At 39.7% G+C, this 26,228-nt stretch overlaps 1 protein-coding gene across 1 annotated transcript; it reads right to left on the bottom strand.

The window, feature by feature from the left end:
- Positions 1-19,965: 19,965 nt before the first annotated feature.
- Positions 19,966-20,703, bottom strand: LOC139725649 (dynein light chain Tctex-type 5-B-like). The gene has a single exon (XM_071636740.1). It carries the CDS (start codon positions 20,701-20,703, stop codon positions 19,966-19,968), a length of 738 nt encoding a protein of 245 aa, XP_071492841.1.
- Between the last annotated feature and the right edge of the window lie 5,525 nt (positions 20,704-26,228).

The following is a 26,228-nucleotide window of genomic DNA, read 5'->3' on the forward strand; positions in this document are numbered from 1 at the left end:
AAAACTTTTTATACAACTTTTTAATAACATTGTGCTCAGAAATGTAAAGTCAAAATTCCAAAAGCTCTGATTTGAGCAAAATATTGAAATCCTTTCAAATGCTGAACTAAATGTCATATGAAAGAAAGACTTGTGGGCTGTATTAAATAAAAGAAAAGGTGCTATGAGGAATCTCTTACACACCTCTGGATACATTGATGGTAATAACAAATTACTTGGGTGTTAACATGGTTATAACAATGTTTTGCACACCTGTACTAGTGAAAAGGTTGCATGAGAAACCTCTAGTTTGTTACAGTGGTCTAACAAGGTGATGTGTGCATGATTCCGGAAAAATATTCTTATTTTTTTTTTTTTTTTTTTTTTCTAAATCAAGACTATTGGAACAAACAACACGTAATTGGATCGTTGTTTGAAGATGAGTGGGCATATACTACTTAAAATTAAGACCCATATGGCCAAAATGCGAGTGATGTCAGCATTCTGCTGGTACCATATCAAAAGTGATAGGCAGCATGTAGTGTATGTACTCATTATTCAAGTCAAGAAAATACTAGTAGTTTGGACATTGGTATATTTATTGAATTGTTCACTGTCTGAGAGAGGATGTTAAGTCCATATTTCTAGTGTGATAATAGATCAGATGACTCTAAATTTCAACTATGTTGTTTCTATAGTTCTATTTCTGCTATCTCTCAAACTTGCAAATCTTACTTGATGTTACCATTTTATAGCAGGGTACATCATGTGCATTGGGGCAGATGTAACTTACGATATTCTTAATTTTGCCTTTTTTCGGGGGGGGGGGGGGGGTTGTAAATCCACTGCCGTGGGTAAGATCAAGGCTTCAATTTCAAATGATTAAGATGTACTACATTCTGATTTATTTCATAGAATAGAGCACTGAAATTTGTAATGTATTCCTTTTCTACTAGTTTTTTCTTCTTCTTTTTTTTTTCTTTTTTGGTTGACTTCTTAGCTGAGAATGTAAGTTTTAAGAATAGAATGGGATATTCTGAACAAAAGTGTTTCATCATCCTTGTCACAGGTGCAATCTGTGGATCATAAATTTGGGATCAAGAAAATTAAATCAAATGGAATAGATTATGCCATTTTTGTAGCAAGGTGAATTTATGTGTGTTTATTCCGATGTCCTCAACCTGTCACAAATATCTTTAGGCTCTGAGTGGTAATATTCAAGAGCTAGAGTTAGAAAAGTCTCTAGAGGCAATTCCGAACCATAAATCTTGGAGAACTTTCCAAACGCCATCACAAGCTTTGAAGCTTTTCAATTAATGTTAGTTTTTTTTTAATCTTTCTTTGCTGATATTGATATCTTATTTTGTAAATGTAGCTGTCCATCTGCTTTAGTAAATTAAATCAAAATTGCAAAATGTGAAGACCCAAAAAAAAAAAAAAAATGCTCTCCTCTTTTTTTTTTTAGTGGATGCTGGGGGGGGGGAAGAAAAATTGCTCCAATGAAATTGACTGTTCAACCTTTAAAATGGAGCAGATTAAATAAACTTTCAACAAAAATTACATGTGACTTGTTTTTAGTTTGTTTTGTTTTGGGGTTTTTTTTTTTCTCTCACTATTTGGCAGTTCTATCCAGCCATCAATATAGTAGTCTCTTGAGTTTAAGCCATCAGATTTAATAGAATGGAGATAAATCCTGTGATGCTATGGGGGGGGGGGGGGGGCACCTTCTATACCGACTCTTTGTCTCTCCAGAATTACCCTGTGTCTTTTTACATGTAACTCCGGCATTGTTCACAGTTTCGCCAACACAGTCGCCGAGCATTGATTCTCTCTTGAGCCTCTGTAGGATTGTGCTTACCGTTAAAGATGAGCCAGGCAACCTTTGTCTGTGCTCACCAGCAGAGTTTCATGAGTGGAGATGAGGAAGAGAAAAAACGAAGACAAGTTCACCAGAGTGGTTTGTATTCACCAAGTCTTCATATACGCCAGCAGGAGTCCAGGTATTCATGTACAATATATGACTGTATTGCCTTCTTTTATACCAGTTTTTGTCAGTATACAATTCACTTGTGTTACCGTTGTTTTATCATGTCCACCACTTATAACCTCTGGAGACTTTTTCTTGGGGGGGAGGGGATGGTTGGGGAAATATATTTTTTTATCTCTCAGAAGACAATCTTGATTTTGACACTCGGCATGTACAACATACACTGTGTCTACATGTATTCTTTGCTTATTGCAAGCGTGCAGCTACTGTGGTCCGAAAGTCCACTTGTTCTTAAATTTCATCTGCTCTAGTAATATCAGTAGTGCTCTCTGAAAATGGTCATGACTAGACCAGCACACACATGTATAATGGCTGTTTATCATGCCACAATATCTGTAGGTGGCATGAAACGAGTCACGTAACAGATGAATGAACCGAAATATCTCGTTCAGCTGCTCACAAGTTCCTATTTTCACCTCATCCGCTGATGCCACTTGGTGTCACTGGAGCTTGGTTAGAGTTTGGATCCATAATAAGCATGATTTTTGTGAGCTACTTCCAAAAGATTTCATCACAAACCCCCAAGCAATGCTCTACAAACTAAGATGTGGTAACTCCAAGAATGTGATAGCCTGTAGATCATGCAAGCACAAAAGGAACTGGGTTCCAAATGCCTTTCTCGTTGGCATGGTGGGTTTACTCTGTGCCTCGGGATCCTCTGTACTTTCGGATGCCCTGTGTGTCTATTGGCTACAGTATTGCGTAAATGGATCGAGTGAGTAGAGTAGATAGTCATTTGAGGATAAAATAATTATTGTGGAATCATCATATTTATTTGACATCCTGCATGTTCTCATACACTAGATGAACACATTAAAGGAACAACAAATGTGTAATTGCACCTACAACCTTTGTATGTCGGTGTCAATTATATGATTACCGATAATTCATCTCGGTTAGTTTCAAACAGAAGTAATTGCAAGTTTCTAGAATCATTGATATTAAAAGTTGGCCTTCTTTCGCTTTTCCTTAACATGCAGCATATTGCTTTGAGATGACATTTTTTTTTTCTTTATCAGTACATTTGTGTACTGCTCTTCAAAAATGTGCACAGAAAAATAAGACATGAGAAAGACGCGACTTCTTCTGTGTGAATCTAGATGGAGACTTTGTTTTCATCACAAACTCACTCAGGAAGTGGTTTTGTCTGCAATTCTCCAACACTCACTAGTGCTTGCATAGCCGTTTAGTGAAGTCTGTTCTCCTAATAATGGCATCTTCTGTCAAAGTGATGCACAGATAGGAAATTGTACCGATAGTTTCCGCAATAGCATTTGCTCCTTTGTGGTCTAGAGTGAAATGTAATGGACTACTAGGCATCACTACCATTCAAAGCGATCTATACTTCGATAGTTGTATGTCGATACATCATTCATTAATTGGCTGCAAAATAACATACACCAGAAGAGGTGATACGAATTAAAAAGAAAGGTTGTGCAGAGCTGATTGAGACTCATATTGTGTATTGCTAAGACAGAATTGATGCGCAGAAGTGTACCAAGAGTAGCAAATGACCAACCATTCAACAGAGATCTGCTGTATAAATCTCCAGACTTTACCTCTAGTGTCTTTTTCTGTACTCTCAACCGTAACTCAACCAGGCTTCTACAGAGACGGCTGCTCAGTTAACCAAAATGATTTAAGGCTGATTCAAACATAGTGCATGTAAAAGAAGAGTAACATTTATTGAAAAATACAGCAAGTGACAAGTGATTTTTTTTTCGTGTGAAAATTAAGACCATGCATAGCTTCAGAACCCGACATACAGTGTAATTTGTTCTGCGATATGGGCAGTTTTCTCCAGTTGAATTTGCCCACTACTCTGATCCAGTCTTGAAACAATGTCTCATGCTTAGTGGTTTCCAATTGCAGCTGTTTCAATTGCTTTCATACTCTGGTTTAGAAGACGGTTATTCAGTTGACATCATGAACTTTCTTCCCCATTAGACTGCATTATTTTAATTAGCTCACCTGAGCCAAAGGCTCAAGTGAGCTATTGCGATCGCCCTTCGTCCGGCGTCCGTCGTGCGTCGTGCGTCGTGCGTCGTGCGTCGTGCGTCGTCCGTCGTCCGTCGTGCGTCGTGCGTAAACTTTTTACATTTTCATCTTCTTCTTGAAAACCCCAAGACCGATTTTCATCAAACTTGGCAGGTAGCATCCCTAGGGGGTTAGGAACTCAATTTGTTAAAATGGGCACCATGCCCCACCCAGGGGGCCCCCAGGGGGGCCCAAACCCCCCAAAATTAAGGAATCTGTAAAAATCTTCTTCTCTAGAACCAGAAGTGATAGAGCTAAGTTAATACTATGAGTTAGTACATTGATGACTGTAGTTTCAAGTTTGTTCATGGCAGAATCAGGGGTGCCCCCCTTGGGACCCAGGGGAGGGGGGTGGGGAAGGGTTCTAATGGGGCCTAAATTGTACATTTTCATCGTCTTCTTGAGAACCCCATGACCCATTTTCACCAAACTTGGCAGGTAGCATCCCTAGGGAGTTAGGAAATCAATTTGTGAAAATGGGCACCATGCCCCACCCAGGGGGCCCCCAGGGGGCCCAAACCCCCCAAAATTAAGGAATATCTGCAAAAATCTTCTTCTCTAGAACCAGAAGTGATAGAGCTAAGTTAATACTATGAGTTAGTACATTGATGACTGTAGTTTCAAGTTTGTTCATGGCAGAATTAGGGGTGCCCCCCTTGGGACCCAGGGGAGGGGGTGAGGAGGGGTCCTAATGGGGCCTAAATTGTACATTTTTATCTTCTTCTTGAGAACCCCATGACCTATTTTCACCAAACTTGGCAGGTAGCATCCCTAGGGGATTAGGATCTCAATTTGTTAAAATGGGCACCATGCCCCACCCAGGGGGCCCCCAGGGGTCCCAAATCCCCCAAATGAAGGAATCTTTATAAATCTTCTCTAGAATCAGAAGTTATATATAGAGCTGAGATAATACTATGAGTGAGTACATTAATGACTGTAGTTTCAAGTTTGTTCATAGGAGATCCAGGGGTGCCCCTCTTGGGTAGGGGGGGGGGGGGGGGGGTGGTGGTTGGAAGGGTCCAAATGGGGGCCTGAATTGTACATTTTCATCTTCTTCCTGAAAACCTCATGATGGATTTTTGTCAAACTTGGCAGGTAGCATCCCTAGGGGGTCAGGATCTCAATTTATCAAAATGGGCACCATGCCCCACCCAGAGGGCCCCAGGGGGCCCCAATCCCCCCAAATTAAGGAATCTTAAAAAAATTGGGCCCTTATTGTACATTTTCATCTTCTACTTGAGAATGCCTGGTCAAATTTTGGTAGAGCTGTGAATAATTTAGATTAGTGACTGCGTGAAAGGTGAACTTGCGATACTCAGGTGAGCGCTAGACCCGCGGGTCTCTTGTTTGCATAATATCATGACAAACTTTGCCTTACATTGATATGAAATTGCAGTAAAAGATGTTATATTTGTGAATGTGAGTATTGTGTTATTTTTTATCTAGTTTGTCTTATTTTTGTTTTGTTCTGATCCTGCATATTTACAAGGTTGTGTATCATCAATTTACATGCCATTATTTTGGCGTGGTTTTGTGGTTGGTTTTGTGTTAATTTTGTTCTATTATTCTTCCCTCCCTCAGCCTTCCCTCATTCTGGTTTCATCCTGAGGGTGTTCTTTGAATGGCATACAGCTGTGAGCTCTGAAGGTACGACCTAAACACAAGTTATGCTGCAATTACACCATGTTCCCGGCAGTCACAGCAGTCCCATTTCAGGCCACTGTGGACAAATCGGGATGGATGTGAGAAAATGGGATGGGATGGACAGACTGTAATTGCCGTTGATGCCATGTCAGATTTTTAAACTGTCAAAATTTGCCACGGCAGTCCTGGTGCTAATGAGAAATCTTGTAGACTGTAATAAAACGGGGTGAACGCAACAAAGCGTGACATCACATAATAGACAGTAACAAAACTTTGAGGCGGTCTGTTGTGAGATGCAACGTAAAATATTGTGTAGTCTAGCTTAACCAGACGCAGTGAGAATGGCATTTGATGACTACATGTTCACCGGAGCGAGGACTGGAACGAACAAGACTAGAATATGAAGGGGAAACAACATGATAATATCTCATCTACTCACGGTGCACTGCATTTTGGGCAAACGGGACTGCCGTGTCGCCGGGAACATGATGTAAACGTATCATTAGACCCCTTGCACAGGGTTGCCACCATTCAACACATCAAACTAGGGAGGTTCCAAAGAGGAACCAGGAAGATACTTGTGTACTACATCCTATACTATAATACTCGAAGTTGTTGTTGTCGCGGCCTTATGTATTTCCTGTTTTATTTCGGCGTTGCTGGTTTCTCTATCTCCTCCCGAGCCGTCGGCTCCGGGCAGTTGCGACCGGTGCCGTCGGCCGCAGGAGAGTATCCTACATCGAATGGCGTGGGTTTCGTCCCCTCTCCGCCTCCGTGTCGACGTCGAGGACGAAAAAGAAAAATTAATTAGCAAAATGCATAATGCATTTTTGTGCGTGACGAAAGAGCCGAGCTTTTCAATATTCACGGAACCTGCGCTGGCCTCCTGCTTTCTCGATCTTCCATCTTTTAGCTTGCAGAGACACTGGGGGATACTAAAGATGATGGTGCAGCGAAATCTCTGACATCTTCCGGCGGACGCGCACGCACACACACAATGTACCTCGCAGAACTCTATACACACTCTACACTGTGTGTATATAGTTCTGTGATGTACCTTTGCCTCCGCCTGTTACGTGTACTGAATGTGTTGACGATGGTTACACGAATCTGTGTGTGCGTGATATGGACTACAAGGGCATTTACGTACAGTTCGCCATTATTGGCGTCCCCAAATGAAAACAACGAACGTTGGTTATGTAATTGTATTTTGCACAACTGCAGAATACTATATGCAGCTCAGGTACGTCATTTAGTTTGCTCGCCGTTTGCTCTCAAGTCCGGTGTCATTGTACGCAGACTGTTTAGGACGCTGCTAAATATATTTGCCGATCGTACCCTTACATATCAGATTACACGCGCAGCTGTGTCCATTCGTTTACTGCAGAGCTGCTGTAATCATACATATTCATAAGATGAGCGGACGTAGAGGAAAACCTCGCTTTGCCGACCGCCTATTTTTAAAATTGCAAGTGGAAATAGAATGTGTGGTTCTATGGTCTATCAAACCAAGTTTTGGTGACAAAAAAAAAGAGGGAGCAAATGAAGACGAATGCAGTGATGTATATATTCTTCTTCCTTCCATAACATGGGAACAATATTAAAGAAAAAAATACGAGGTCGTGAGAACCTACTCCCACGGGTGCCTATTAAACCTGATGACTATGATCTCCCCCTCCCCAAATAATAACAATGATGATGATGATAATAATAATAATAATGATAATAATAATAATGATAAGGATAATGATAATAATGATATAATAATAACAATAATAGGAGCAATAATTGTAGGCCTAATATTAATTATGATAATATACAATCTGAAGCAGATGTAGTTCTATATTAATATGATATATCAAGCCAAGTTTTGGTGATTAAAAACAACAAGGAGGGAGCAAAATTATGAAGACGAAAATATCTTATTTTTCTCTCATAACGTGGGGAAAAGAAACATGAAAAAAAAAATACACAACAAACCGAGGCCTTGAGACCAGCCGTGGATTCCCGCGCCGGTGCCCGCGTGGATGCAAGAGCAGGGGGTAATCAAAGTCATAGTGTTAATATCTTCCCGTTTCGACGGGAACAACCTGTGGGCAGAACTTTCGGGGAATCTCATTTGCGTTTTTGGTAATTTTTCCCTGAATGTTTTTGTTTTTTGCCCTGCGGAGGTGGAAATGTGTGTGTGCGTGAGGGGGGGAGGGGTGAGGGGCAACAAGACAACTGTTGGACTTCAACGGGTGCAAATAACCCCTCGAAACTCAAGTTCTATAATAAAAGCAAGTAGTGGCGGGAATGATCCCTACCAATGGACCGGATCGCCTGGCATATACTACAAAAATGTATTATAAAATTTCTGGGAAGGGTGGTCATTTAGAAGACAGCACAATTAACGAAAGAATGAGAAGACTTTTCTTTTTATTTCTTCAATAAAAATGTGCAAAATCGTATTATGAGAAAAAAAAAAATAAAACCCCTCAGACCCGTGGATTTCCACGGGTGCTGCTAGTATACCATAATGGGCTATCAGAGCTGCCAAGTCCCCTTAACACTGCAGGAGGCTTCCAGAAAATTGTGATATATCTTTACGGGTGGATAACAATATAGAAATCATCCCGATTTGGAAATTATATTTTCCCATTGAGGTGCACGTTAGACACAAGTATCTTCCCGATTGCTCTGTGGAATCTGCCTCATATTGATGGCTAAATGTTGACATCCATAGGCTGTAGTATATTATCTCCAAATCAGGGAGACATGTATATTCATTTTATCAGAATATGGAGGAATATTGGAGTGTCCAGGGATCCTTCTGTAGAATTGGGGAGACCAGACCATCTCTGCTTGGAATCAAATCAGCCAGAGCTATGGTGTACTAGTATTACAGAAGGAAAAAAGTAGCCTAGATATAGGGGTCAGGAGTAGTAGATGATTGTATCATTGCACAGAAATTGGGTAGCATGCAAGATGGGAGTAAGGAGCAGGATTGGTTAGAGGAGTTCTGTCGCAGATACTGGGGAACCTTGTTAAAACAAGAAGCTGAAGTATTAAAAGTCATGGAAATGACTAAAGACAGATCTTTTTGAAGTGTCTTGCCTGCCATAAAGAGTCCGAATGGGACGTACAGTTGTAGGTTGATGCAGATGAACTGTTTTCATTGAAAGTTCGGACATGTGTGCAAGTATGCATGTGTTCAAATTGAGAATGTAGTAAGAGACTGTAGAAACGCATTGTCTTATGTCTTGGAGATTGTGTTTTGCATCTTGTAGGGAACAGTCCTTAGATTTCGTTAAAATGCACAGATACCACCTAAAAGCACATTTTTCTTGAAATTCACTGCAGTGGAGGATCGGCAAAGTGGCAGGAAGATATTAATTCTTGAAGTTATTTCAACTTCAGAGTAGTATTTCTAAGGAAATCTTTTCAAACAGAATCCTATACATAGAGTATAAACACCTACTCAGACTTTAGTCTGTTAGTAGACCATTATCCTCCTGTGATGTCCCTCTGAGTAAGGTGCACAATGTGATTGAGTGAAGTACTACTATCCATTTACGGGAGTGAATCGGCTCACTTTTATTTGCAGGTATCACTTGTGGACAGATGTGGACCCAGTATGTCGTGCTGGAGATTGGCTGACCCGTTCTTCCCAATTTGATAGTGAATAAACCACGGAGGTGAGTTTACATCAGGAGAATTGACTCTCACTAGTTGTACTCTTCCTTCACTATTTTTGCAGATTTTCTTTTCTTGATTTACTTCTCCTGCCAAGGGTTTGCTCTTTTCCCTTTCCCCATTCCAGTGATTGTTCATTATACCCCCGCCAAACGAAGTTTGAAGGGGGTATATAGGAATCAGCGGTCGGTCGGGCGGTCGGGCGGGCGGGCGGGCGGTCGGGCGGTCGGGCGGTCGGTCCGTTGCAAATCTTGCGTCGCGAACTACTTCCTCAGTTTTCAACCGATTCCCATAAAACTTGGCACAGATGTGTGCCTTGGGTTGTAGATGTGCAAGACGTATTTTTTGACAGTACCCAAAAGTACGTTGCCATGGTAATGGCATATTATGGGCAAAAATGGGTACAAATCTTGCGTCGCGAACTCCTCCCACAGTTTTTGATCAATTTTTATGAAATTAGGTACAGATGTTCATCTGAATATGTTAATGTGCAAGACACATATTTCCGCAGTGGCAAAAAGTGCGTTGCCATGGTAACGGCATGTTATTGGTAAAATATAGGGCAAAATGCTTCATGGCAAAACTGCTTCATCAGTGTTCTTCCAATTCTCATGGAATTCATATTGAATGTTTGTCTTAGGATATAGGTCAGCATGACACATTTCTTGACAGTGACAAAAAGTATGTTGCCATGGTAACAGCTCACATATTATGAGCCAAAATGATGGAAAATTTTGTGTTGCAAACTACTTCCTCAGTTTTTTGCCCAATTTCCATGAAACTTGGTACAGATGTGTGCCTTTGGTTGTAGATGTGCAAGACGCATTTTTCGACAGTACCCGAAAGTATGTTGCCATGGTAACGTCATATTAATGGCAGAAGATCAAGGAAAGATCTTGCGGATTTAACTTCTTCCTCAGTTTTTTGACCAAAGCTTATGAAATGTTGTTTTGACCAAAGCTTATGAAATGTTGTTTTGACCAAAGCTTATGAAATGTTGTTTGGCGGGGGTATAACCAGTCGCTGTAGCGACATTTCTAGTTTACTGCAGTTTGGCATAATTGTTGGAATTGTTGGCAGTTTTGTATGACAATAAGGGGGGGGGGGGGGGGGAACTGAACTGATCCATTCTCTGAATTGTGTATACATATCAATTGTTTGCTGCTCCCTGTCACTGGAAACATTTCTTTTTGAACTTATGTGGATTCCTGCCATGGTGGTATCAGCCAAAACGTCTCCTTTTATAAAGTAACATGCTGGCATAACTTCAGATTATGCTGCCTTTCAAACTTGCCGTTCACTTTTCAGGTATGGGACAAATGCATGATGTTTAGCCGAATATCCAAATGAGTATTGATGATGAATTTTGCTGTCATTGTCATTGAAATTCAACAGATACTGTGATGTGGACTAAGTAATGGCTGCAAGTCTGCTGGAGGCTGGCTGAGGAAGAAGAGACCGTGCTGCAGACATACAGAAGAACTGGGAGACTTCAGTGTGTCATGGAGTATAGAGCAGTAAGTCAGGATTTTTTTTTTTTTTTAGATAGGAAGGGGATTAGTTTATGGCAAATACTGGGGGTGATTTAATTGTTTGTGGGGAGTATTGCAAAGAACTAGACACATATGCTTGTAAAATGGGAGAAGATCAAGTTATTAATAGTTTACTGTTGAGATGGTTATTCTTCCTTATTTCTGTTTGCATGAGCAAAATCAAGCTTTTATACAGTGCAGCCAAGAGTAGGAAATTGTACAAATAGTGAATTTGTGGTCATATTGGTTAATTAAATGTTTAGTGTTGAAATCTTGTTTTGGCATGTGTTAGAACAGTATTATCCACCCTGTTGAAGGTAACAAGTCCGTAGACCCAAGTAGCTTGTATTGATAAGTAGCAATACTGGAGACATTAACCCTCTGAGATTAACATGGACTGTGTATGTTCTACCCTCGTTTTCAGTAATTCATGCAGGATAGATGGTGCAAGCGGGACCTCACTGGCCCCGCCCATCACAAAGGAACCATCTATGTGCAAGTCACCTGTGGAGGGCTTTGTGTTTAGCGTGAAAAGAGGTCTACAGAGCTGCCAGCTATATCTGATTCTTCTAGAAGCTTGCTGGGAAATAAACAAATTCTCTATATTTTGTAGACAACAGAAGATAATAATGGTTGTGATTTGAGAATTATGGTTGGTTGTCAAGATGCATGTAATACAGAGGCATTTTGTGGATGGCGCTTTGGAACATTTCTGATATTGATATGTGAATGCTGACATACCTGCATCTACTGGAGTAAGAGACATCTCTCTTATAGTTTTATCACCAACAAAAAGATAACTAATCCTTTGATTTAGGAATAGATTTTTTACAATGTGTGGTAGAGTGTGTGGTAGAACAGAGTTCTACCAATGGTAGAATGGTATAATTCAGCATTTTTGCTTCATCATACAGTTATTTTGGCATTCATTCTCTTGTAAGTATGATGTCGTCAATGCAAGAATACAAGGTGATTATTTCTTTTTGTGGCAGGGCCATGTGATGATGTTAGTTAAGTCAGCTTACAAAGCCCAATGAAAAGTTATATAAAGCTGAAAGATATTGTACTGTCAATTGTCCCAAGTTTCATAATTTTAGTGAGAAATTGATTAGCATATTTAACACAAGACTCAATTCTTAGTAGTAGTCTTTTGCAACTACTGTTCGGGTAATTGTGATACTTGTATATTTTCCTTAATGACATGTGTTTGGATAATTCCTTAAAATCTTTAGCTTTGCATAAACTCATTAATATGCCCATACGCATGAGTTATCAGCCAGTGCCAAGGTAGTCATCCTCCCATGCTAGATTTATTGAGGGCGGAGGATCAACTACAAATAGTTGACACCAATGAAAAAATGAAACTGGGTTGCTATGCTATTACAGTAGAACTTGTTATAAAGAGGTTGGATATAACAGAGCCCTCCAACAATATAACATGGTAATTTTGTAGGTCCCAGCTATGTACATTTCTTTGTTTTGCACTGTGATATAGTGAAAAACCTGATATAAAATGAGGTCATGGTCATGGTTATTTGGTCCTCGTTTTGACAAATCAAGAAGTTTCCTCTTTGTTGGAAGTATTTAGTCGGTCTTGCGTAGAATACAATCAGTTGCCATTAATAGGCAAAGACGAGGACTGTATGCAAGCTGTGTGAAAACAGACACGCAACACTTATCCAGAAGCTAGTAAGCATGAAGATGGTACTCTGGTGCGTGTGAGTTTGACAGCCTGGCGTGTAAAGGGTTAAGAGAGAGGCATTGATCCTCCTCAAAAAGATGTCATGCTTGTTTGTTAATACTGGTGACTCCTGTTAAACAAAGTCCATGTGACCAGCAGTTTTCTTTCGTTACAGCCAGACAAAAAGATATATAAAGATAATTTTTACTTCACTGTAGCAAAGATTTGTTATGACCTTACTTATTGTAACAGGAACTCCCTGTATCGACCATGGTCTGTAAGCTTGTTGTTTTGTTTTGTTTTTCTTTTATTAATCTTACGCACTACTGTAGGGGGGAAAGTAACAATGAAGATTTCCAGAAGTAAGCCATCTGAGCTTTGTGAGTGCAATATGTTGACCGAGTTCATATCACTACTAGTATTCTTAGCACAGACCTTAGCACCGTGTTATATAGCATGTTGTGACGAGTTTCACTCGGTTGTGAGAGAAGATATATGCTTGTATATTGTCATGGCATTACATCCTTGTAAAATGCTCGTCTGTAGAGACAAAGTCAGCATGCTGCCAATACATGCAGATTCCAAGTTGAATTTGAATTGTAGTGGCTAGACATTTCATGTGATGGAGGGGACAACATTTGAGCATTAAATTAAACATAGCACGACATCAGCCCCAAACCTTTGGCTGTGAAGTCTTCGTTGCCTGAGCAACTTCCTTGTAGAACAGCATGTACACCTGTAATGTTAGGAGAGGTCACTCACTAAATAGCTTTTTGAATTCGTCAGTGAAAGTTAGACAAAGGTCTTCATTGATACATCTCTTCTGATTAACCAGCATGTCACACTACTGTTGACCCTTCACTGTAGAACACTGATGTAAGACACTCTAGTTCAAACAACAGCAACAAAATTCTCACCTTGCCAAGTTTTGATTTTTTTTTTTGTTGCTTTCTAGAGCCCTTTGTAACAGTATTTTTATAAAGTAACGTGATTTTATGGTCCAAAAGAGTTTGTTATATTGCAAGTTTGTAATTGTATTATGATTTATATGTCATTCACATGGCAGCTGAAGTAAAATTTTGCATGTGAAGGAAAAACAAATCTGAAATTGGACTACTTGTGATCTTTTGAGTTTATGTCTTCCTTACAACAACCTGATATTGTATATACATCTGTTCTAACCCACATTACTTTGCATGTGCTGATGGTAAAGAGCCATAAGTTTCTTTGAAGCCAAGTGTAAGTACTATTTACTTGCTATGAATTTGAGTACATGTACATACATGTACATGTACAGAGTTTTAGTGGCGATGTCGAAGTACATGTACTGTATACACTCGGGTGAATTTGTGTAAGGGTATAACTAACTGAAAATGGAGTAGGAAGAGTGTGCGGGGATGGCAAATTTTCTGTAGTGTCAAGTCCCAACAAGGAAGAAGTCCTATATGCCCCAAGAAGGATGTTATTACACACATCAGTTGAGAAAGTGCCATTGAAAGGCTACCATGTGCACAACAGTAACAGCACGCATACCAGTTGTGTGTGAGGATGTGTGTGTCTGGTGGATGCTAGGCCGTGTAGCACATACTTTACCACAAAGGAAGAGAATGAAACCCAAATACATTGTATATACAATGTATGTGACTTGAGTGACTGCAGCAATATTAGTAGAACACGTCATTGAAATTGAAGGAAACAAATATGACAATTTGTTCAAATGTTGGGAATTAAAAGTCTTGTAGCTTCCATTCTGGATGAGAAGGCTACATCTCGTCCATGATGTCATGCAGGACAACAATATAACATAAATACTATATAAAGAAAATGCAACATGTTTTCACTTTTTCAGCATAATGGAAGAGCACTTAACGTGCCTCTTTCCGAAAGCAGAGGGGAATATTAACCTTGACGTAGTCTTACATCTAATAAGTTTAGGGGATGATTGTGTACTTCAAATTTAAAAAAAAAAACATTTTGTGGAGTTCTCTTTATATTTTCTTTATAACGTATATTGTCCTGCATTAATGGCACAAACTGCTGCAGTCTTCACATCCAGTGATAGCAGCATCAAAACTTTGAAAATTCATAACTTGAGAAAACGGATTGTCCAATTTTTCTCGAACATCAACCAATGTGCTCTGTTGATATTCCTGCATTCACACAGTCCATGTGTGTATTTGGGTTTCGTTCTCCTTAAAACAGACTGAAGTGCCATGTAATTGTGAGTCCATGCACAATGTACACCTGTATAGTGTATGTTGCTCTTCTCTCTCACTCTCCATCACCACACTTGACTTGTGCTATTTTAATACATGTATAATGTTGATACAGCTGTATTTGTATAATGTCTGCATGTTGGTGCTGTCTGTGAGAGAGACTTTGGTTACATACACTATTAAATTACGTGTATCTACCAAAACAAAAACTGTTTGTCGTTTGTACAACTTGTAAGAGGGCGCAGTTAGATGCAGAAAAGTAGTCTGTCTGTAGCTCTTATGATATATATACGTGTATATATATATACATAAAACATGTATATAATGTGTGTGTGTGTGTGTGTGTGTGTGTGTGATTCACATACGTACGTAGGTACATAGTACTAACATACAAAATTACATTCGTATAGAAATGTGTATGTGTGGGAGTGTTTGTGACGAAATCATTTGGGGGTTAAAAAGGGGACAATAATTCAATTCAATTCAGTTTATTTGCTCAGCACGAAAGTCATGACAAATGAATATACATGTAAATGCAAAGTATTGTGAATGTGGATATGCGTAAAAAAATACAGAGGGGAACAGCCAAACAAAAACAAAAAAGATAATTATCCTGACTAGGCCGACCAGCAACTAGGCCAACCCGTGACAATTATAAAATTTACAATAAATAACGCAGCTGTACAGAATTTACAAATCTTAATCAGACATAGCAATGCATTATAAGACAAAAATGATAATTATAATAATAGATTCACAAGCCAAAAAACTGAAAGAGAAAAGAAAAAGAATGAGCTATCTTTGATAAATTCCGTTTGACGTTTTCAATCATGGGTTTTCTTTCTGCCTTAATTACACGTATCTACATGTGTTCTACAATGTCTACGAGAACCAATCAATAGACGAATTAATTGAAATGAAATGAAACTTGATGAAAGTTATTTACGTCGCACACACACAGCTGACAGATACCAGAGAGCAATGAGCCTGCCTCGCCTTCCGTGCTACACACCGAACCGGACTCTGTTACGGCCTTCATTCCAATTGAGAAAACAATGAGAGGCCCCAAATTCAGCAGTCTCCAAGAAGAGATTAAAATACTGTGTCAATGTGGACTGGCTTAAAAAATACCTTGAAAGATCATTGAAAGTCCAAACAGAAATTTTCCAGCAAATTTCTCAGAGATCTCTGTTGGACCTTAGACAGGCCAACGTTGAAGAGACTTATTGTTGAGATATCACTGAAAGATCACTAGAATTAATACTCCCTGAGATCTTTGAGAAATCAGGAAAGATCTTTAAGAGACTAGTCTTTCGATGATCCCTCAATGATCTCTCAATAATCATTTCAATGATTTTCCTCAAAAAGTGGCAATTCTTGAGACTGTCCAAAGATAATTGAAAGACTACAGTAAGACCCTTGAGAGTTCACTGAGAGATCGCTGAAAGACTGCTGAAACCCTGAAAGACCATTGAAAGACCATTTTCATGAAAGACTGCCTAAAGACTGTTATGAAGCATGCATTTTAAAGTTGTTTGGAGACTATGGAGAGCATGAAATTCACCAAAAGATCACTTAGGAATCATGAAGGACTCGGAGATCATGGAAAATTCACTGAAAGATCATTGAGAGATCTGCTAATTTTTACGGTCTTTTGATCATTGGTCTTTAACAGGCCTTGACCTATGTGGAATGGGGGTTTAACGATTGGCCATGGACACAGCAAGCTGGTTGGTTGCATACCTTGAAAAGAGTCTTAAATAAAATGTAGCACATTCTGTCATTAACATTCTTGTTGTTGTATTTTCGTTAATCATTTCGAATTCAATCGTTCTCTTTCATTCACAATCGTTTAGAACATTAATGAATAACAGGAAAAGAAAGAAAATCAATTACGTAAATACAGCCAGGGCCATATCGAAGCACGGTATATGTAAAACTAAAAAGGGTATTTCGCGCGAAGCAAACAAGGGGCACGGTAGACATCCAACATCCATTATCATGATTAGACACAAAAGTATTTAAGTCAAAACGGTAAATGTATATTATGAGAATAAATTAAAAAAAAAACACACACTCACACACGCACACACACACACACACACACGAGAAATTAAGTGGGGCAAGTAAGACACAATCACGTGTGAAGTAAATATTTTGGGATAAAAATGTTAATGTTCAACAAACTTTACGAGTAAGCAAACACACACACACACACTTTATGGAAACCGATGAGTTCTCATAATTTCATTATCCGCACTATGATGTGCATGTAATAAATGCAACCTTTGCTTCAAATAGACACAAAGTGAACAGAGAAAGTTAAGCAATCATTTCATAAAACCTTATAAACGTGCACTTTATCAAATAGGGAGTAAATTTGTGCACTTAAATTATTTTCAAACTTTGTATCGACTTTCTCCCGTGCTCCATAATGTACACGAGTATTCTATATAGGTTAAAAGGACCGTCCAATATTGATTTCTTGCAGGTGGCCGTTTACGTATTGCTCGGTAAGAATTCGAGTTGACTTTGCCAGGTGACGAAGTCTTAATAATTGTAGCGAAAAATAACACTCCGATATATACATGTAGATATTTTTAGTGGTACCCTGCTTTTGACAGTAAAAGATTGCAAGAAAATAACATTCATCATCACAACGGCGCAGGTGTATGAAATGACGAGTTTAGCTTCTGTTTAATACACAGTCCTCCATCATGGTGCTAACGTGTCAACGTCAAAGTGTCCTGACAATACATCTTTCTAATGTCATAGCTTATGATTTATTGTCGATGGTGGTACATGTTTTGTGGCCACATTTAAAACAGGAAACCTGTATCGAACGGATGGTTATATGCAGCAGGTGCAATGCGTATTCACAGTGAAAACAAATTTATTCGCTGCACAGTGCCGCCGCATTATGAATAATTTCCCCGATGTATAGTCTAGTTTACCGCAGCAAATGTTATGAATTATTTCTCTGATGCATAGTCTCTTTATCAAGACTGCGTTGTCCTTACCAGCTTATGGCTTGTGTGACGAGACTATGTGTCCCTGCAGTCTATTGAAACGTGTGCTCCTATAGATCTAAATTGAAAGTGACTTAATGGAGACTATAATGCAGACGGTGGGCCATACACATCATCTTTCACATCCTGGTTGAAATCACTGAATTTTGCATGCATCAGAACAGCGTTTATGGGGAATTCTGGCGGTTACCATGGTAATGGCAATTAAAGTGATTTACTGCTTCTGTTGTATAAAAATGTTGTGAAACGAGTCATACAAGTCTGATGCGTTGGAGGACACATGCGTATACCCATGAGTTTTGCATTGATTAACAGGCAAGCACACTTGTACAGACAAACATACAATACATCGGTAATCAAAACTGGAGACACAATGTAAATTGAAAACCGCAGCTATGCTGAATACATCTTTGAAATTCAAGTTACTACATGCACTACACATTTTTTTTTTTTGACCACCATGACCACAGAGCTGATTTTCATTTAAGTTACTGTATCCCGTTATGATTTCCGATTGGTTTTTGAGGGCGGCCTTACCAGACCTTTTCTGAGGCCTAGTCGTGGTAAGAACAAAATCAAAAGATGAGAACACTTAATTTCAATGAAAGCGTGCGTCATGCATTTTTTCCCATAAATAAGGACACTTATTGACTTCAAGATTGCATTTAAGAATGATAAATGCTGATGAACAATAGTGAGAAAGTTTGATTGCAAAATATTATTTACTCTACGATAATTCATCATAAATTGCGACATGACTACGCAATAATCATCACACAACGAACACCCAACACCTGTCACTTATACAGTGCATGGGAAAACACACGGTCTCCATGACATCAAATCCACCATTCAATTCATGGTAGATATAAAGGTGGATCACATTAACACCTCTTGGCGTCTGTCTTCAGAGTGTGCACAAGGATGGTATACAATGCAGCTGCTACTGCAACTTCTGCTTATACCACTGTTTTGTTACAATAATGCTTTTGTAATAATAAACATACCACCACTATGCCATTTTGTCGGAAGGGCGCTATCACAATTTTGGGGGGACATCGAATTTTTGTATCACGTTGGTATAGAGCTCGATCTCCTCTATAAACTTTATGGCGTTTATTTTAGATTTAAAAATTAAAAAAAAACCACAAGGGTGCTATTTTACCTGATGTTTAGGGCAAAGTTTATTAATATATCCATGCACTTTTGATTAAATAAGCTTTTTTATTTCATGAAAATTGAGTGTTTCGTTTTTATTTTCGCTCGAATCTTAAGAACGCAATAGCGCCTTTCTGTTTTTCCGCTGACGATTTGCATTGGTGGCTATTACTACTATATTCACATGCCATCACTATACAACAAACAAGTGCATAAAAAACATCTACCGTCAGCTGACTGAATAAATCTGGTGGGTTTAAGCGCGGTTGGAAAGCTCGTCTCACCGAAAGTGTTGTTAAGTATTCGAAGTAAAGTATTCACTTTCCACTTACGTGTCTTTACGAAGTGGGAGCTATTTTTGTCTAATTCTTGCGATTTAAAGGGTATTGGATATTATCAATTCCTGATGGAAAGACAAATACACATCAAATCGTTAGCAATTCGGAAGGCTTATCAAATGTAGAGATGACAATTACCTCTCAAAAGATGATTTCATGATAACGCATGCTGGTCTCCGTAGCAAAATATTGTATGTACGATAAAGCTATATCTGTGGCAGCACTCAATTTGAGTGTCAATAAATGCCTCCTAATGTATTTTGAATTCATTACAAATGCAAACTACTCCTCAAACGTTAGATTCTCAACTGTCGTTCTCTTTTTAGAGCCTGGTGACCAAGGACTATTTATAACTTAAGTGACAAATTTATAATTTTTTCTCTCATTACTAATACAAAAACTATTAGCAAATCTGTTGCGTTTACTCATTTCATGGCATACACTGTTTCATGCGACTCTCACAGTTCATCGCGAAAATACATCAATGTTTCATATCTGTCGTGTGCGTGTGTCTTTCGCTTTGTTATGGTACTTGTTTTTCGAACCAGTTATGCAACAGCCACAGAGACACGCTGATTTGATAAAGTAGACAAAACAACGCAATCATCTTTGGTCCATCTCAGCTTCCCTTATTCATAGTAGAGACCATAGACAGACACCACGGCGAAGAGAGAAGGATTTTGGTAAACAACGGTCGTATAGTTATCCGTCTCTGCGTTCCACAGGCACCGACTGGCGATCTCGAAGCTCTGTCCGCTAGCCGAGCTCAGCATCGTCTGCACGACGAGCTTATGGCGCGAAAACCCCAGCGTCTTCACCCTGTCCTTGACGGCCTCGGTGATGCGCACGGTGATGAAGCCACATCGCGATGCATCGTACCGCTCGTCAGCCAGAATCGTCTCGACCAGGCTCTCGACCTCGCGACGGACGCGCAGCGGGCGGAAGGTGCACTCGCTCTGCGGTCCCAGCTGGTATGTGTTCTCTACTCGCACCGACTCGGCTTGGCTGTTGCCGTTGTTGCTCTGGTTGTTGATGCTCGTGTTGACGGTGGAGAGTGAGCGCTTGGAGGCCGTGCGGATGAGGATGGGGTTACCGGTTGACATGGAGCCCTTCGTAGGACCTGCGGCATCTCCGCGGATGTTGAGCTTCTTCTTCACCAGACTCCACTGAGAGATTTTCCGGACCGGCATGGGCTTAGGTTTGCTTATTTCACTGTTTGCCTCACTCGCAGCTCCACCGGCAACCACGGATCCGCCGTCACTGCCGCCCTTGCTTCCTTCCGATTTCAAGGTGGCCTTCTCCAAACTTCTCGTTGGAGTGCGCGGAAGGTCACCAGTCACTGACGGTTCACTCGTGATGGTAGCCATTGCGATGAGACTAACATGCAAAAAAAAAAAAAAAGGGCAGAAAATTCTTTTCCAGATCAATAGCACAAACTTAATTGAAAAGAAACACTAGATCCACCAAACATACTACAGTGCAGTTATCCCAGCTGCATTTACATCGATGCAAAAGCAGGGACTCATAACTGGTGAGTCACATACGTTTCATAATAACATCCGCAGTGTACCGGTGCCAATTCAACTGTCTCAATCGTTCCTCTGGTCCACCGACTGATATTCCGTTAGTTAATGATCCGCATTTCAGCATCGCTCCATTTCAGATACAAATGACAACTATCCAATCGCCGTTGTTTATCATTCAGTCACAAAATCATAAGCATATCAATGGTTATTCTTGCTGAAACTCGTTGCATCTTTGCATACTTAAAAAACGTGGCGTATTCCCGAACCAACAGGGTCTTGTAAACAGTGGGGTCGGGTACAAATCGTGCTTCCTGAGTCTCCACTTCTCATTGCTAAGCCCTGTCTCTAGGGCGGCCTAATTCTTCTCGGACAAACAAGATTGAAAAGTCAAACATGCCACTGTTCGAGTTCACATCAGCGTTCATCAGAATCCACTCTGTCCTAAACCCCATAAGAGCTGCAACTTCTTTTATTCTACGTCGGTGAAGTGAGCAGGCATCATCCTATCCGCAAACATGGATGAGTTTACCCTTCGAACAATGCGCATCTGAGGGCATTTTGTGTCAAGGGAGAACTAAAGGGATGTGAGAGAAGAAGCCCATGAAGTGATCATTGAGAGCATTTGACGGCAGAATATAGCTCTTCTCGCCAGCTCTGCACTGCCTGTCAACATCCCAAGCACGATCAGCAACCATGGCAACGCCGAACTTATCAAGCACGGTTATAAAACTGTAATTACTGCTCTCCCGCTCCCCTGTTCGTACTTTATTCATCAGGCACGCGCATTGTCGCTGGGTACTTCACACACACACACACACAAACACAAACACACACACACTGGGGCATCATGATAGTAATATCACTTCGTCCGCATTTGAAGGGCTGTCTGTATACACAATCAACTGTCAAACGCGTCGTCTTTGTGTTGTTGTTATTGTTGTTGTTTTTTAAAGTGACGTGTCGGCATCACGGCATCAAACCACTCTTAAAAGCCACAATAATTAATTTGTTGATACAGTGTATGGTGCATTGTTTACGCATGCATGCTTGAACGATATCATATATCTCCCTCCCTCTGTTCCGGTTAGTGAACACACACTCACTCACGTAAACAAACAAACAAACACTCACACACACACACACACACACACACACACACACACACACACACACACACACACACGTGAAATATACACATCATATAACGGTTTATCATGATACTTTCCCCAAGTGGACTGACGAAATGCAGGGATGTGATGCCACGAATAACAAAATAAAAAAACAAAAACAAAAAAAGAGGTGGATATTACAATCGTGATGGTTGTAACAACAACAGCAATTATAAACATCAGTGTATTGCTTGTGTGATTCAAGCTACAATGATCATGATCACCATGCTCATCATTAACAGTGGCGGATCGAGAGGGGAGCGCATCGGACACGCACCCCTCTTCATTTTTTTTTGTTAAAACAAAATTTTTTAAAAAACATTTTTTTTTTGGTTAAAACAAAAGAAATAGAAAGAAACATAATGGGGTGCATGCGCCCCCTTTACTTTTTGTAAAGGCGCCTCCCCTTGAATTCCTGGATCCGCCCCTGATTAACACCACCAAACTACGCGTAGTATACTATAATACTCATCATTTTGTATTGCTCTTAATCACTGATGAACGAAATGATTTTACTTTTGCTCGCGGTTTAGCTCAGTAATACTGTAATCAGTACTGTTCTTTGGCGTAGTTGTCGGGTTTGTTCAAAGAAGTAGCTATAATGATTATGATCATATCCTGATTTATTACTTGATCATATACTGCTGTAAATAGTGGTAGCAGAAGTAGTAGTAGCGGCAGCAGTAGCAGCAGTGAATCAGTTATAGTATGAGCACGTGATATCTAGAAGTAGTAGTAGCAGTCAGTAGTATAGTATACCTAGTAATAGTAGTAGTAGTAGTAGTAGTAGTAGTAGTAGTAGTAGTAGCAGTGGTGGTAGTAGTAGTAGTAGAAGTAGTAGTAGTAGTAGTGGTGGTGGTAGTAGTAGTAGTAGAAGTAGTTGTAGCAGTAGCAGTAGTAGTAGTAGTAGTAGTAAATATAGTTGTTGTTGTTGTTGTTGTTGTTGTTGTTATAAAGAGAAACATATTAGTGGTAGCCGTTGCTGAAACCTTATTTTGTGGTATTTACTGTAAAGATAAAAGCAACATTAGGAGAAAGTAGAAGTGATAGCTCTTTGTGACACTTCACTAAGTGACCAGCATGTCAGAATTGTCAGACTTACCTTGTGATTTCCCGATTGCTTTGTGACGTCATTTCACAAATAGTGCATTATTTGAAAATTAAAAAAAAAAACGACAAAAACAATGACAAATTGCTGGTACGATCGTCAGGAGATGACTCATAAGGAAAAAATCATAGAATTTAAATAAAATGGCAATGAGGCAATATTGCACATGGTCGCTATCCTGTATAGCGCCATCTACAGTTTGGCTATCCCTACTGTCTTGACCGTTCCAGAGCGTAGCGCCTTGTTGTTGACTGAAAATACATTAGATTCATATGCCAAGGTATTCTCTCAGATGCCATTTAGATGGGTTTAACTCTTTTAGTCCAGTGATATTATGTGAACCCAATGTATGCCTTGAGTGCAGTTTGGCACAGAAATCCCCAAAGTATCAAATACACTGTCAAAAGTCCCTGGTGTACAGAGAAGGTTGATACAATGTCAATGTCTTCGTCCATCTAAAATCTTTTTCTAGCAAAAAAAAAAAAAAAAAAAAAGCTGCTGAAAACTACTAATCCAATAGTGGCGAGCCAATGGAGTAAAATATTGGCCCCCCCCCTTCCCCTCCCCCTTTTTCATATTTTGTTTATTTTCATTTTTTTTTTGTTATCATTTTCATTACTATCACCAATATCATTATTGTTCTTATTATTATTGTGTATTATATTTGATAACATGCGTTTGTGGTTGACTCTCACTTTTCATTTTGTTGCCTCCTCTTGGTATATCTAATTAGGGTTCGCTGCTTGCTCAGCCCACCCCCCCCCCCCTTCCCCATGCTGTTGCTATTTAGCTATTTTCCTTTCTTTATCCCTCTGTTGTTCCTTATCTTGTTTGATGTTGCCTTCCTTGTATTCATCCTTATTCTTCAAAGGTTACCCCCATCAGGCGCGCCGGAAGCAGTTTTGGATTGGGGGGGCAAACATTGGAGGGGGCTCAAGATTAGACCATGCATATGTTACACAATACACACACACACACACACACACACACACACACACACACACACGAACACACATCTATTATATATATATATATATATATATATATATATATATATATATATATATATATATATATGTAAAGTGGCGTACGGTGGGTCGAAACATGGGGGAACCATAAAGTAATTTTGACGGTCTGTATATGCTTGTGCGTGTGTGCGTAAGCAATAATGGGACTACAATACATTACTGAATGTGATACATTCAACAACGCAGTCATTGAGGAACATTGTAAGTTTTCCTTACATGGATTATGGAATGACGGTGTGAAACGATCGACAAATTATATACTGTCAGCAACATAAGGTGAATGGCATAACAATAAAATTGCGAGCGAGCGAAGCGAGCGAGCTTGAAAATTTTGATATTCTACAGTTCCAAAACTGGAGTTTTAATTGTAGCTATAATATATTTCGCTTTGGAAATAAATGGGGGCCCATCGGGCGCAACTGCTGGCAATTATTGGCAGCAACATAAGGGTGGGATTTCACGGAGCACGCGAACGATTTGCGAATGACGCGAATGGCAAAATCCAGCATTCGCATTTTAGTCTGCAAAAGATCGCCAAACAAACGTGAGGGTTCGGAAGCGTCGTAAATCGTTCGCGAATGTCGTTTTTACTTCGGCGAGAATTTCAAAAAAGTTTGAAATTTTTCGCGAACCTTTTCCGCACACTTAGTCGGGATTTGCTCGTGAATTGTTCTCGAAAGTGTCTTTAAAGCTTCGTCATATGCGCAAGACCTTCGCAAGACACGCGCGATGTTCGCAAAATGTTCGTGAAACCCCAAACAGACTCCGAAACTTCTGAGAATGTCTCGCGTATGTTACGCGAAATCTGCGAAGTTTTTCCGATCATTTTACGACGTAATCGCAAACTGTTCGCGTACCTTTTGAGACATTCTCGCGAACGTTTAGCGCACGTTTGGGGGATGTATGCCCTGTACGTTTTCTGCAAATAGAAATCGTAGCATACATCTAAACATCAAACAGTTATTAAAGGGTGTGTACAGTTCTGGTCGAGGTGAGGATTTAGCTTTTAACGTTTTGCGAGATATTCAGAAACCACTCTATGAGATGTCAAAGAGCATGCAGTTCTAAGGGGTATCAAAAGTTAATTCGATGAAAATTGGTTTTGAAATGGCTGAGATATCCAAAAACAAGGTGAAACAAAGAGATCCTAATAAAGTTGTGGCATGTCGCCTTTTATTATTAGCACTTTTTGGATATCTCAGCCATTTGAAAACCAATTTTCGTCAAATAAACGTTGAATCCTTCTTAAAATTGCATGCTCTTCCATATTTCATAAGAGGCTTTTCATTATCTCACTTAGGAATGTTCAAAACATGAATCCCCACCTCAACCAGTACTGTACAGTCCCTTTAACAACTATAGTAACAAAAGAAATTATAGACTAGCAAAGAGAAAGCATATTTGATATACAAAAAGAAAATCGCAGAATATACTTAAAATCAATCTTAAGTATGTAAATTTCATTTGAACTATAGAGATTATGTGTTGGAGGAACTCGCAAAAAAAAAAATCAAATGCTTTACTAGTGGAGATACGTCCTAGGGGGAAAAATGTAGGCAAACACACGATAGAGAAATGAGAGAAAACGAAAAGAGAAATAGAGGAAAGAAAAAAAAATCAACTCAAGAAAGCTGATTTGAGTTGATTTTTTTTTATTGCTTCCACCTCTCCTTGCTACATTTTCTCCCATGATTATAGAAAATTGTTCGTTGTTCGCATTTCCGTCGCGTGTTTTTCGTGTACGTAACATGCTGTACTTTAGCAATGATACACACGACAATCGCACATACGTCGTGGGAACTTCGCACAAATTGCGCAAGAATAGTTTTCGGCTTCATTGTCGGAACACATTCGGAGAAAAACTTTTCCGAATGTTGGATTTTGTCATACGCGTCCTTCGCAAATCGTTCGCGCGCTCCGTGAAATCCCACCCTTAGGAGAATTGCATAACGATTCAATGAGAGCGAGCGAAGCGAGCAAGCTTGAAAATTTTGACATTCTACAGTCCCAAAACTGCGGTTTGTAGCTACATCTTTCACTTTGGAAATTAATGGGGCGGCG

This window comes from Diadema antillarum, unplaced genomic scaffold (assembly GCF_040938485.1).
Source record: "Diadema antillarum isolate AM-2024a unplaced genomic scaffold, OU_Dant_1.0 seq00000053_RagTag, whole genome shotgun sequence".
Taxonomy (NCBI): Eukaryota; Metazoa; Echinodermata; class Echinoidea; order Diadematoida; family Diadematidae; genus Diadema; species Diadema antillarum.

Bases quoted from the DNA above. Each gene is read 5' to 3' on its own strand.
- LOC139725649 (XM_071636740.1), bottom strand. From the start codon at position 20,703: ATGGCTACCATCACGAGTGAACCGTCAGTGACTGGTGACCTTCCGCGC.